Source organism: Poecilia mexicana, unplaced genomic scaffold, assembly GCF_051168715.1.
Source record: "Poecilia mexicana isolate PSO_F unplaced genomic scaffold, ASM5116871v1 scaffold_15, whole genome shotgun sequence".
NCBI lineage: Eukaryota > Metazoa > Chordata > Actinopteri > Cyprinodontiformes > Poeciliidae > Poecilia > Poecilia mexicana.
Window position 1 is genome coordinate 19,589,517 of NW_028263384.1, and position 13,579 is coordinate 19,603,095.

At 41.1% G+C, this 13,579-nt stretch overlaps 2 protein-coding genes across 2 annotated transcripts in view; both read left to right on the forward strand.

Annotated features, from left to right (window-relative positions):
• Nucleotides 1-8,690, forward strand: LOC148155332 (uncharacterized). The gene is made up of 10 exons (XM_088013450.1): nt 1-107; nt 955-1,005; nt 1,137-1,181; nt 2,051-2,077; nt 4,086-4,139; nt 5,030-5,074; nt 5,371-5,415; nt 5,513-5,575; nt 5,968-6,098; nt 8,642-8,690. The coding sequence occupies exons 2-10, from the start codon at nt 982-984 to the stop codon at nt 8,688-8,690; spliced, it is 483 nt and encodes a 160-aa protein (XP_087869576.1). The 5' UTR covers nt 1-107; nt 955-981.
• LOC148155333 (uncharacterized) overlaps nt 8,293-13,579 on the forward strand; it is a 21,232-nt gene continuing 15,945 nt past the window's right edge. The window contains exons 1-4 of the mRNA XM_088012968.1: nt 8,293-8,686; nt 9,400-9,543; nt 12,424-12,490; nt 12,615-12,752. Coding sequence (XP_087869094.1) covers nt 9,451-9,543; nt 12,424-12,490; nt 12,615-12,752 — 298 coding nt within the window. The 5' untranslated portion in view covers nt 8,293-8,686; nt 9,400-9,450. The remainder of the gene's footprint in view (nt 8,687-9,399; nt 9,544-12,423; nt 12,491-12,614; nt 12,753-13,579) is intronic.

The following is a 13,579-nucleotide window of genomic DNA, read 5'->3' on the forward strand; positions in this document are numbered from 1 at the left end:
ATGTCCAATATTAAACAGTAATTTTGCCACGCTTAAGATTTTCTTTTGTTTATGTCTAACAGGGAAACGATGGAGCTCCAGGCAGACAAGGACTTCCAGGACCTCCAGTAAGTTGCTCCAGTCTTCACGAGATTTAGTTCTCTATAGTGCCTCAAAACCCCACAAGGATCACAGGTTTTATTCTGGGTGGACATGCAATGTTACCTTTAAAGGTTAGAGTGTGAGAGTCGTCTGTTTGGTGCTTGTTTAGCTTTTCTCATAATAGCACAGCACAACTGACAAACAAGTGCAAACATGATGAAATTGTGGCCACATGCTTGCTGGCACCGAGTCTCATTCCATTCTTTTTAAAAGAGGAGTGAGTAAGCACTTCCAGTGGCAAATCTATAATTCATTGGCTATCTCCTTGAACTTAGCGAGCGCCTCCGGAACACACACGCACACACACACACACATGCGCGTACACCTTGGTCTTATAAACCTGCACCTAGGGAGGAAAGGGGATGGCTTAGTGGCCTGAAAAGGGCACAGGCCTTCACTTGCTTCTAAATGAGAGCCTTGACTTCTTCTTGGTTTACATTAGTTGCCCTCTAAAAATCTATCGCTAAAGAACATCCTTGCAATGCTGAGACATAAAACCAGGATTACCTCGTGATGCCCAAAATCTTTTAAATGATAAAATAGTTGTTGTACTTCTTTAACATCCTTGTCTTTTGGATTAGGACTTCTTCCAGGTCTATGAAAATCTGCTCTGGTCTACTTTTTCTACACTTTTCTTTTCCTCAGCCACACATTCTTTCTCTCTCTTTCTCTGGATAGTCACCAGATACAGATGCTATGTTGCTTTTAAGGGCTTAACTGTGTATAATTGCTCAAGAGCTAGAGTGCAGTTTTCCACCTGAAACCAGAGAAGTCTTGCAGAGGGGATGTGTGATTCTCTTGACTGTGTTTCAGGGTGCGCCGTATGTGGAGGGAAACGGGATGAGCAGTCTATACAAGCTGCAGGTAAAATATATCTAGATTTTTAACTCATGTTTGTAATTGGATTTATTGAAGTCGATGTTGCCTTGCCAATGAATTCAATTTGACCTGCTTTGTAAAATATTTAGTCATTACATAAAGAAATGTCTTTGCAGAGTGGTGGAGCTATTTTAGGACCTCCTGGAGCGCCCGGTGCTCCGGTAAGTGTTGTTGTGCCTCAGGTAAATCCTTTAAAGTGTGCTGTAAGGAACTCTAGCAAACAGGCATGCTGATACTGTATGAGCTGCAGAGCCTGCGAGGGCTGAATAACAAACAACCTGACCGGGCCTCCAGTGTTATCACGGTTCTGAAGCATTTATATCACAGTCAATCACTTGGGGTTGGCAAAGGCCAAGAGGCTTCCTGACTCCCAAACAGGTGCCTCTGATCCACGCCGGGACACACAACATCATTGATATGCAAAATGAAACTTTAGAAGTTGGCATGCTCGGCGCGGTGGAGAAGTGGCCCGATTTGCTTATCGCTCCCAACCTCCTTTTGCCTTATCAGACAGTTTGTAATCTTGTCCAGTCCAGGGAGACGTTCAGTCACTGGGCCTGCAGGCATCCGTTCCTGAAACGAACACTTAAGGAGGTGACAAAGAGCAGACGTTGTGCTGTCCCCCCAGTGCACAATGCACATGAACTACAGCTAAATCTCAACAACGTCTTAGCCTGTACTGCATCTATCACAGCCCAACAGCTCCTCGGGAGCAATCAATAAGAGAGCTTCCTCATCAGTGTTAAGAGGGACAAGACAGATAATTTATCTTTTTTTTTTTTTTATTAGAAAAATGCAGCTTAGGTGTGTAAAGCCATATTGGATTGTTTAACGCTTACCTGAAACACAACTGCAGAATCGTCATCAGACGGACACATTTGAGGAAAAGTGAAGCAGCAATGAATAGTATGAGTTTTACCTACAACAGAGTATATCTACATGTCATTTCAGACTGAGTTTAGACTTTCTATTATTCTGGTTGTCACATCTATGGCAGTAATCTGTCTTCTTTGTTTCTTTCTCCTCTAAGGGCCCAAAAGGAGATGAAGGACCTGTCGTGAGTAGAAACTGTTCATTCTGAAACGTGTATTTTTCATACAACACAGAAGGGGAGAATTCAGAGCTGCTTTTCATCATTATCTCCCAGGTTTTTTCCACTGTATAACACAAGTCAATAAAGCCTCGAGCCTGAGTGCTTAAACACCCTCAGTAGAAACTCGACGTACACGAAAACGAAAAGAAATGACCTTGTCTCCAACAAATATGAAGCTTTTGTAATATATTGTCTTGCCAGTGGGAACCCACAAACACTTACTGCATTTCTAATGCGCTCCTCAGCCGCTTGCTTTTTCGTACCGAATTGGGAAAACAATCCGTTTGCAATCCACATATACATGCAACCAACTTGACGTTTCTGCTGCAACCCTGAATTCCTCATCCTCATGGGACCAATCGCATTTTTTATTGTGTTGGTCGCACAGTGATTTTTCACCAGAATGTTAATTTGACATCCTAATAAATTGCGCAGTCCAGCTACAGAGCCATGCTGGAATTGCCCCAATCTGTCTCGCAGCTGATCCTCTGGCTCGTCCACCCTCTCCCTTCTTTCCGTTAGCCACAATGGCTTATTCGTGACAATCTGCATGTGTGACAATTACCCGGACAATTCATCTATGTCGGCACCGGTTGCTTCTCTGTTTCTGTGTAATGGCGTTTCTCCATGGCAGCCTGAGCAAGAGGAGGTAGATAGAGGCCATCACTTGCTCAAGAACAGGGAATGGATCTCTATTTTTAGAGCAGAAGACTGATTTTGAAATGAGGCTTTTTGCTTTCTAATGGTCCTGTAGCCCACATGATGCAACAGTATGTGCAGTAGAACATTTGAAGCTATTAACCCAAAGCCGTTTGAAACAAATGGATACATAGAGACACGCATCAATTGAGGACTAAAAATATTAAGATGAGGGAAAGAAATGTTGCAGAAACTGCATTATGCAACCAAACACTCTGTCTTGTCTCCATGTACATTTCTTTGAAAAATGATTTTCCTCCAAGATGTAAATGCATAGACATAAATCAAAAATAACCAAGCAAATGGAGCAAAGTTTTACCCATACAAAGTTCCTCTGTTTTTGCAGCTGGCATGTTTCAGATAATCCAACATAATCCAAAGTTCTTGAATGAAGGAAAACAGTAGTGAACCTTCCAAGGAGTGGCCAGCCTTTACACTTACTCAAGTAGTGCATCAACATCCAGAAATTCGCTAAAGAACCACCATCTGACTCTCTGCAATAAACTCAGTTGAGTTTAGAAGTTCAACAGTTATAGAGACAATATGTAAAAATGGTGTGGATGGGAGAGTTAGAAAGTAAAAAAAAAAAAAAAAAATCTCGCTTTGGAACTAAAAGGTAAGATTGAAAAACTCAGAAAAAAACACAATGGCCTGTCTAATATTTTCAAAAATACTTTGAAAATTATTGAAAGAGGCAACAACATATCCACCCCATAGGGAAAATAAATAAATAAATAGGATAAAAAATAAAATTAAGATTTTGGACTTTAATCTTGAGATCGGGTATGCCCTTAAAGAGACAGTTCTTCCATTGAACAATTTCATTAAGGCAAACTCCCCCATGCCAATAAAAACTGATTCATAGTTATCGTTAAAGTGGTGCAGCAGCCAGTTTTTAGGGCAACTGAAACATGGCACATAGTCGGGTTGGGTTGGCTTGCTGTTTTTCCTAAATAAATTCCATCATTACTGGAAAAATGTCTTTAAACCGGTTTATTGTTGTCTGATGTTAAACTTTGTTTGTTGAGCGGAAACATATTTGGCAACTAACTGTAACTTTAGTTGGTGTTTTCTTGCTTATGAAGATACATTATTATGCATTTCAATTTAGGTTTATAATTACGCTTGTTGCCAGTGGCACTGCATTTGAGGGATGTGAGGTAAAAATAGCACCATTTTTGGTTGCAAAATAGGTGGGAGCAGCAACTCTTAATCTACATTATTAGTGACCTGATCAGCTTGACACAGCAGGTGGTGTGTTCTCCTCTCACAGGGGGAACCAGGACCCATGGGCTTACCCGGGCTCGAAGGGCTTCCCGGTGCCAAGGTAGGCAACAGAGCCGTTTCTCTCCCGCAAATGAGCTCCCCTTGATTGCAGCACGAGTAAAATGCATTCTCTCTGGAGCATTCTCATTATACAAAGTTATAAAGAGCTTCTTTGTGAAAGGACATATCCATCTTTTGAAGAGTAAAACTGCTTGGCACTGTGAACATTATAGGTGCTAGTTAAAGTTATGAGCCAGCTTCAGGGAAACTAAATGTTGTTGTTTTTTTTGTTTTTTTAGAGAAATTCAATTACTTGTGTTTCTGTTTAAATATTGCCTGGAGGAATTTCAGGTCTACATTTCCAGAGAGGATTTACTGCAATTTGGAGCCAAAGCATTAATGAAATGGCTAACAATCTGCACCCTGAATTGCAAACACTAGTGGACTGCATTTTCTTGAAGATAACGAAACTGGGCTGGATGGAACCAGCATCCAACTTTGTGTGACTGGCAGTGTGTGACTGTGAGCTCTGTGGAGATTTTGTGAGACTGGAATATGTCAGTTTCTGTGACAACAAGGGTCATTTTTTTTCTTCTAGGAAATACTGTCGGAGGTTTGGTATGCGCACATAAGTGTTAGCTGTGCAAAAAAAAACAAATAAATAAATAACAAAGCTTGTTCAAACTTAATTTATGCATCTAGGTGGATTGTTAAGGAGTTTTAGCCTTTTTATCTCCTCTCACACTTTCTTATTAATTAAACCATGAGTTTCACAATGACATTCACAACACATATAAGTGCAGTGTCTTATAATAAAAAAAACATTTGAACTTTTTCACATTTCACATCTAGTCCCAAAGATATTTTTTTTATTGTTATGTTTGTGCCTGTAATGTGGATATGCCATGTTGTTACAGTCTGTCATCTCCCTGATTCATGTTGTCTTTTCAGGGAGATATCGGCCTGCCTGGCCCTCCTGGGACATCAGGTCCTCCAGTAAGTATTTTATTTATGCTCTGCTTATTGTTAGTTTTACTTATTTGTGTCATAATTGTTTTTGACACAAGATCCCTATACTTTAAGTCCTCTGCTAGCATCAGTTCAGCTGTGTTTCCATTAAGAATTGAACAACGTGAGTTAGTTAACACTGGCACTTTGGCTAATGACAATCATTTGGAGTATGTAAAGGGATTATAGAGTGGCTGTATTATTATAAATGCAAGGCTGCAGACATGACACTACTGAGGACCTATCAAACAAGACACGTTCCCCTTACTGTCTGTGATTGACAGGGGAAACCCGGAACACGCGGAGAGCCAGGGATCCCAGGAGAGCCGGTGAGGAGCAGTCTCTAGCTCTCTTTTAACTGTCAATCCACGTATCATCCCTTTGTCACTTCAGACTGACACACCGACTGTCTCTGTTCTTGGACAGGGCGAGAGGGGGCCCATCGGAGAGACTGGATTCCCTGGACCCGAGGGGCCTCAAGGTGTTCCTGTAAGGATGCAAATCTTTTCATTAGAGAACCCTGTACGGCAAAGTCCACACACCTTTGCACTTGTAGATTCATTCACGATTCCAGCTTTTGTGCTCACAGAGGCCAACGGTGATTCAAGGACAATATGGATGAAATACGTATGCTATCTAGCACTCGTCCTGTAGATGATTATATTCCCACATTCCTCTATGTAATTACCATCAGAGATAGTTTCTGTAATATTCCCTGTAAGTGCACAATGGAACAGTGTTCACTCAGCAATCAGGATCATTATCCCTCGGTTGAGATATCTCATTAACTGTGGAGATTACTAGGAGTGCAACAGCGCTGATCCAATCGAAGGTGGGAGCTGATGCAAAATGTCTTTGTTTGTGTTGCGGTTCCTGAGCAGGGGAGGCCTGGAAAAGATGGAACTCCTGGATACAAGGTGAGTCGTTTCAAATCCCCTTATAGAAAGTGCTTTACATCAGCCGGGCTACAGAGAGATGGCACAGCAGATTTTTATCCCCCCCTCCGGCAACAGTGTGCTGACTGCATTAAAGCGATTTGCATATTTGAGATTTTAGCGATAGAAACTAAATGGAATCCTGCAGGTTTAAGGCTTTGTTGACTTTTATTCTTCTTACCCTAATTGTATAGCTAAGGCTTTCAGACAATGATAAAATGTATGTAATGGAGGGCGTTAGACACTTCAAATTAATGATGTGGGGTTTTTTTGTTGGTTTTTTTCGCTTGCTGAACCTGGCTTGAACTGAAGCAAATCCAGCAGAAAAAAAGTCTGCTTTTAGATTGCTGATCAAATTTATTACGCGCCGTTTACCTCATGAAATCTAAGAACGGTCCTGGAGGATGCAAAATGGATCCGCTTGAATGGCCGTTCCGCACACATTATATGATCCAACACCAAAACTTGACTGATTGTGGTTATTACTGTTTTGCCCAGATATACAAGATGTTTTCCACCTTACACCTAAATGGCAGACCCAACGCTTTATTGTTTGTTCATTTTTATTATTTAATATTCCTCCCACTATAATCTCTCCGTTCCACTGAGGCCATCTACATAGAGGCTCTCATTCTAGTGGAACAACAGTGCCATCTAGTAGGTGGCTCTTCTCATCTGCATAGATTGCTTGCTCACTCCTTTGAGCTTTAATATAATGCTCAGGGAAGCACATTTCGGTGGGCAAGATGATAGATTTAAGCTTCCCATCAGGCAGTGGGGAATACAGCATGCTGCAGATTAAAGCAGGCAAGGGAGAATGGCATCACAAAGCGGTGCCCGCTTTAAAACCACATCATGCCAGATTGTCTTTTGCGTGCCTCCTGTAATCCAGCGGGAAATTGATACAAAGATGCTCCCCGAGGTAATGCTGTGAGCAAAGTAAAAGGAAGCAATGAGGAGTGACAGGGAGGGGACCGGATGACTCAAGATGTTGTGACACGAAGCTGGAGACAGGTATTTTCCTCGCGGCTCATCCGTACAGTAAAGACAGCTGGTGGGAAAGCAGGCCTTTGTCAAACAAAACCGGAGTGATGCAGAGGAGCCGTGACATTGCAGAAGGTGAAGCACTATAATGGGAAATATTATACAAGCAGTACAACCTGAGCAGAGTCTAAAGCAGTCAATTCACAGTCAACTGATAAGAGTGTACATGGAGTTGGTTTAAAAATGACAGTAGGAATTTTTGTAAAGATTCACTGATCGCTGAGATTTTGTTGCCAGTTTCTGTTCACCGATTGTGTAGCCAATTACAATTTCACTTTAAGAATAAATTTACATATCAAGGTTCACAACTCAATGGCTCTACCAAGCTGCAAATAAATTCTAGATATCGCCACCAGGTGGTACAATGTGGAAGTGTCAATTTTACGTTAAGTTAGGCTCAGTTGAATTCCGTGGACAAGCATTCAGAGTTTGGGGTAAAACATACCTCCGTAATGGAAGGTGCAGGATTAATGAGGACTTTCTGTAATATTTTGAATATGTGACGTTATTATCTATTATTGGAGAAACTTTGAAAGGTTTACAGTGTCATGGAGGGTCATTCACCATAGAAATCTGTGACTTTGTTGGAGCTAAGGTGATGTCATAAATTTACCACATCAATGTGATGAATGGTCGTTCGCATGGAAATGCACAAAATTCGGTATGGATGTGTGTGAAACATTCCCAGGAGTCGCAGTTGATTCAAATTCCAATGTAATCCTAATGAGCTTCTTTGGGGTTGACAGAAGTTATTCATATCGAGCTTAGTGCAAATCAAAACGTACACGTATGATATACAAACTTACCACACCAACATAGTGTAGCCAATTGTGTCTGTTTAGAGTATGATTTAACAAGAACTTAATCTCTTGTCATCAAAGACAGCTTGAAATGTGTATAAGTCTGACTTTAAAGCAAGTCACTTCCTGTTCTAAGTGGGTGGAGCACAAGTCAGGAAATGAGCATGTGAATGTTTTGATTGCTTATTCTGTAATGACACACACATCATTTTAGGTACAACTCCAACCTTATGTGTAGAAGTCATTATTTATTTGTCTTTTATGGTGAAAAGTCTGATTTTGAAGTTTGGCCACACCCACATGCTTTGATGTAGCAGAAAACTTTTGAGAACATTTGATGTCCAATGCCTATAGGCTGTACTGAACCTTTTTCTAAAAGGAAAGCTCTATGATGAGTTTGATCAGATATGTGTTTAAAAGAGAGGAAGTGAAGGTTTCAGTTAAAAATGGCTGACTTCTTTTGAGGTTAGACCATGGCTCCAATATTGGTGATGTTGGCATTAACATGTTGGGAGTGAAATATAATATAGAAGGGATAATGTTTCAAACTAAAACATTACAACCTTCTTATGATGGACCAGGTTGTGTAAAACATAAAAAATTCACCAAATCCATGTCACCTGCCAGTTTTACTGTGCATCTCTAACGTCGGAGGCTTTTATAATATTTATTGCTTCGTACTACTAGAAAGGAGTATTACAGTTATTATTTTAAGGATCTTATTTTTCTGCTACAGTCTTAAAGTTTGTTTTTCTTTTTTTCTATTTTTCCCAAAGGGCTCCACAGGTACACCAGGCGACAGAGGATCCAAAGGTGAACGTGTAAGTAGCATCACTACTTTTTTACTTTTTTTTTTTTTTTTTTTTTTAATGTAGCTAATAGAGAAGAAAAAAATGACTTTTAACTTGTTAGCTGCTAAGGCAGGACAGGTAAATGCAAAGGCAAATAAAATAATGAAGTTGCAATTTATGGCAGCTTTAGGGAAAGTATCAGACCTTACAGTGATTTCAGCAGCTAAAGCCCCTTCCAGCGTTTACAAATAGGGCCCACATTGGGGGAAATGATCTGAAAAATGATCCCATATGCTATTATTTATAGGCTACATAATAGAGCAATGTTCATTGCCTTTGTGGTTTTGATTCAAGACAAGTCTGAATAAAACGATGAGCAAAAGATGTGTTGATCAGCTTGAGCTGAATTTCTTAAAATCCATTAGAGACAAAACTGAGACTTATGGGATTATGTAGGAAGCCCAAATGAATGCTGAACAATCAGTTGGCTAGAATCCACCAATTTTTCAGAAATTAAGTGCAATAAAACTAGGAAGTTTGTAGAATTTTGGTGAATTAAATCTACCAACAGCAAGCTTTTTTGGGTGCATGGGGGGATTGGAATAAGCTGTTCCAACCTCAAAGAAAACTACAAGTCAGTCTCGACTAGGACAAACCTGATCAGTGCATGTGTGCCACATACACATGTGGAGTTTGCACAGACGGCAAGCTTAAAAACAGCAGAGCTTTCTTTTTTAACGCAGGGTGATCCAGGCATTCCGGGAGAAAGAGGCATTCAAGGTGAAAGGGGCCGCATGGGCGACCCTGGCATGGTTGGAGCGATGGGGCCGCAAGGTGTAAAAGGAGATCCTGGCCCCCCTGGGCAGCTGGGGAGCGTAAAGCTCCTGGTAAGTAGCAAAATTGCAAACGCTTCCGCATTAACGTACTTTCCTCTCGTATAATTTAAATCATCTGACAGGATGTGGCAGTTTGTGTAACTAGCTTAGTTCTTCCTGCTTGGACGGAAAGCAATGTATCTACAGCTTTTTGCATGAAACATCAAACAAAGCCGAGCGAGGCAGCTCGCTGTTCGTTCTCTGCTCGGCGCTTCCCACTCCCGATCATCTAGGCGTAACAGAAGGTCAAAGCAGGAGAGAGTCGGAAACAGAGGGAAAGACAGAGATATGTGGGCGTGCCAAGAGCTCTGCAGAGCGGAGAAAACACCTCCATCTGTCAGACGTTTTTTACGCTCACTGTAGTTATATAACGCTCACAGTGATGAAAAGCTGTTTTGAATGCAACAATGCAACATCGGAGCATGTTGTGTGTTATTGTTATGAATGCTGCCCTGGAAAGCAGTGCAGTTGAGAGCAGTTCTCCCGACCGACATAAACTTGAGACTGAAAGTTCCTTGAGTGGAAACGACGTTTACTGTATGCAGAGAAGTAAAGTTGTTTTCGCCATTTACCGCAGCAGAAACACTTCACAGTAAAAGATGTTGTTAAGAAACAGATTATTGGAAATTGCTTGAGCATTTGGCTGTATTTCGCATCCATTCATTCGTCTGAAATATTTTCTGAATTTAGTTCAAAGACAGTGGGGGGGGCGAAAGGGGGCTTGGCCACAGAGCTGTCAGACTGGCTTCTGAGGAGCTTTGGCAGCATTCTTTTTTTTTTTTTTTTTTAAATCAACTAGTGGAAAATGTGTTGATGTTTTTGGACAAAACAGCTCTTTTTTTTGTTAAAGAGATGTGCCAGAGCATTCATAGTGTTAGCACTCACTTTGCCTCCATTGCCTCCGTGTGCCCTACAGAGCAGCTGTAGCTTTAACACAGCTTGAACTGCAGAAAGGAGGATAGCCAAAATGTTTTGGAGACACTGTTGGGGTACTGACAAGCTAAATGAAATAAACAAAAATAAAAAATCTCAGCACTTTTTTATTTTAGGTGACTTAAAAAGAGCCCGAAATTGCAGTTTTATCAAAACTCCCTGTAGTCTTGGATCGCAATGAACAACATGCCAAGATATGAAGTTAAAAAGATGGGGGGGGGGGAGGACTATTTTGTATCCTTCCATAAATTGGTCTTCAGTCTGAAAGTTTCAATTTGAAATGCGAATCTATTTGCACTACAAAGAGTCTAACTGTTGGTGGCTGGCAGGGCTGGGTGAACAATCAGGGTTAAAGGGTAGCTCTCTCTTCACCATGACAGATCAGTGCAGCACTTATATCATTGCAGACGCCACACCAATTTGCTTATCGATCCCCCCACTCTATTTTAAACTTTATCCCTGAACAAGACCCCAAGATGAAGTACAGACAAAGCACAACCTAATGACCCCTTACTATGGGGAACATAAATGGAAACAGTGTTTCCTCACCTGGATGCAGGTCGTTGGGGCCCCTTGCTGGAGCCACACCTAGGGGTAGGGCATGCTGGGTCCATCATAAGTGATGAGCTTATTGACGAAGGGGTCGGGTGCTACGTGAACCTTGGAAGTCTGATCCTCAGCAACAGAATCTGGCTCTTAGGACATGAAGTGTCCATCCCAAGGATTTCTGATTTTAAGATAAACTGTTTCTCTAAAAGGTGGGGCTTATTCTCTATGTGTGCATTTTATTTCCCTTGGGAATTGGATCTCACATACGGGAATCACATAACACCCAACTAGCAGGACTTAGCTGCAAATCGGGATACGAGTAAAGCTGATTAATTGCTATGGTCAGAGACCAGGCTATCTGTTGTGTATTGATTTCCATATTAGGAATCCAGACCCTAAATAAACATGTTCGCACATGGAGATAGTATAGTACAGTGTGTTGAACTGGTTCAGTAGCACAGAGATCATCAGAAAAGCAAATGCATAATTTTGTCCTGCAATTTTCATTATGCTGTAGTTGTAGGGCAGCTCTGTCCTTTTCCATTTTCACAAAAAGCGAGGAAACCCTGGAACATACATTAGGTAATAAAAAATAAATAAATCACAAAGAATTATACAAAAGAGGAAGCCTGTCACAAAAAGACTCAGAAGAGACACGTTTCAGGCATTTGCCACTGCAGATTCTAAGAACAATAATAGAATTAACATGTATTTTTTTTGCTTATCTCAATTTGCACAGTCGAAAGTGAATCCTGAACAGAGCAAGATTTACATATTGCACCCTTACAAGGAATAAACTCAATATGATTACTGCTGACTTGTCCTACCCTGCAGTCCGTACTCTTATACGGTCGTAGCTACGCTATTCTTTTACAAGTGGTTTACAGACTTTCTGACTGTGAAAATATTTCTGGATATTATACTTATATTATGCATCTTCATAATAGCGCGCTATATTGTAGAGGCACACAGAGCTAACACAATTCCTCCGTGGCACGGGGCGCATCACTGCAGAGCTGAACATAAAGTAATACCACTTTAGAGAGTTATAGTATCGAATTTAATATTCCTTCCTGAATATGTTTTATTTATTGCTGAGTTCAGATCTTGAGTTGAGATTGGAAGAGGTCTTAAAGAAAGATTTTTACAGGTTTTATTATCCTCTCTTCTTCCTTTTCACAATTTTTGGTTTCAATAATGTCTGTTGGCGGACTTTGTGGAGTATAAATACATGAGGAGTATCTGTTTAATTGTTATGCCATGATAACTTTAATCTCCGCTGTATGTTCTCTGCCTCCATTTGCCTCGGAATGAAGGTTTAGCTTGTGTTGTCTCTTAATTGGATTTTCCGTCTTTCTTGCCCGAGTTAAAATGCTTCAGTAAGTGATCTTTTATTCTCCCTTCACACAGGATGATCCCAGCTTTACAGAAGAACTCAAAATCTTTATCCAAAGTGAAGTAATGAGGATTTTTGAAGGTAAAAATAGTCTGACATTTAATTTAGCTGATGTGTTTTGGTTCACTCTAACACCCCGCCTTTATGTCATTCTCCAAGTTGTTACTCACACAGCCTTTTTTGAAAATATTTCCCTGCCCTGCAGAGAAAGTGTCTGGCGCCGCCACGCAACAGAAGACACCTGCCGGCATCTTAGCTTCACCTTTCCAAGGTCCTCCAGGACCCCCGGGCAAGGATGGATCCTCAGGTCCACCAGGAGAGCCTGGGCCACCTGGACCTCAAGGTAGTAGCTTAATACTTTGAGCTTAAAGGCCTGACTTAACCACCAACTCAAAAAAATAAAAAAAAATAACCATAAATGGCTTGAATTACCTGTTGGTGTTTTAATATACTAAAACTGATCCATCAAGTGCCTTGAACTTGTCTTCACAGTTTTCCTATTTAATAACTAACATCCTCTTGTGTTTAACTTAATTTTAATATAAATGCGACGGTTTTGCAAACTCCTAGAGAACAGCGTAATGAAGACTAGGGAGCACACCAGAAAGGTCCAAGAGAACGCTGTGAACAAGTTTAAGATTAGGATTTGAAGCAAAGTCTACCGAGACACGGCCATCCTGTTCAGACCTGGAGAGCGACAGCTTAGATGTGTCTCTGCTCCAGCATGTCTGAATCACTTGGCTGTCTTCCCTCATCAGCATGTTATTCAACTCTGCAGATGCCTGGTGGTGAGACATTCGTTTGATTCAGGTGTGCTGGGGAAGGCAACCATGTAAAAGTTTCAGGATAGTAGCTTCCAAGGACTGGACCTAAACTGACAGGCTTGGAGGAGATCAATAATCGAAGACGCAGCCAAGGGCCCCATTGTAACTCAGAAGGAGCAGCACAGCTCCGCGGCTCAGAGCGAAGAATCTTTTGACAGGAGAGCTATTAGTCATGCACTCCACGAACATGGGCTTTATGAAAGCGTTCCAAGAAGAAAGCCATTGCTCAAAGAAAACTATAAGAAGTCCAGTTTACAGTTTGCCAAAAGTCGTGTAGGGTAACATGGCAAAACCGTAAAAGAAAATACTCGAGTCCAAAACAGTTTGCTACGAGGATGTTTCTTGT

What these genes read in the sequence shown, in the direction of transcription:
- LOC148155332 (XM_088013450.1), top strand. Translation starts at nt 982, where the DNA reads ATGAGCAGTCTATACAAGCTGCAG. An exon ending in AAGGAGATGAAGGACCTGTC is followed by an intron (nt 2,078 to 4,085) that starts GTGAGTAGAAAC and finishes CTCCTCTCACAG; the next exon opens with GGGGAACCAGGACCCATGGG. An exon ending in TATCCCCCCCTCCGGCAACA is followed by an intron (nt 6,099 to 8,641) that starts GTGTGCTGACTG and finishes TTTTTCCCAAAG; the next exon opens with GGCTCCACAGGTACACCAGG.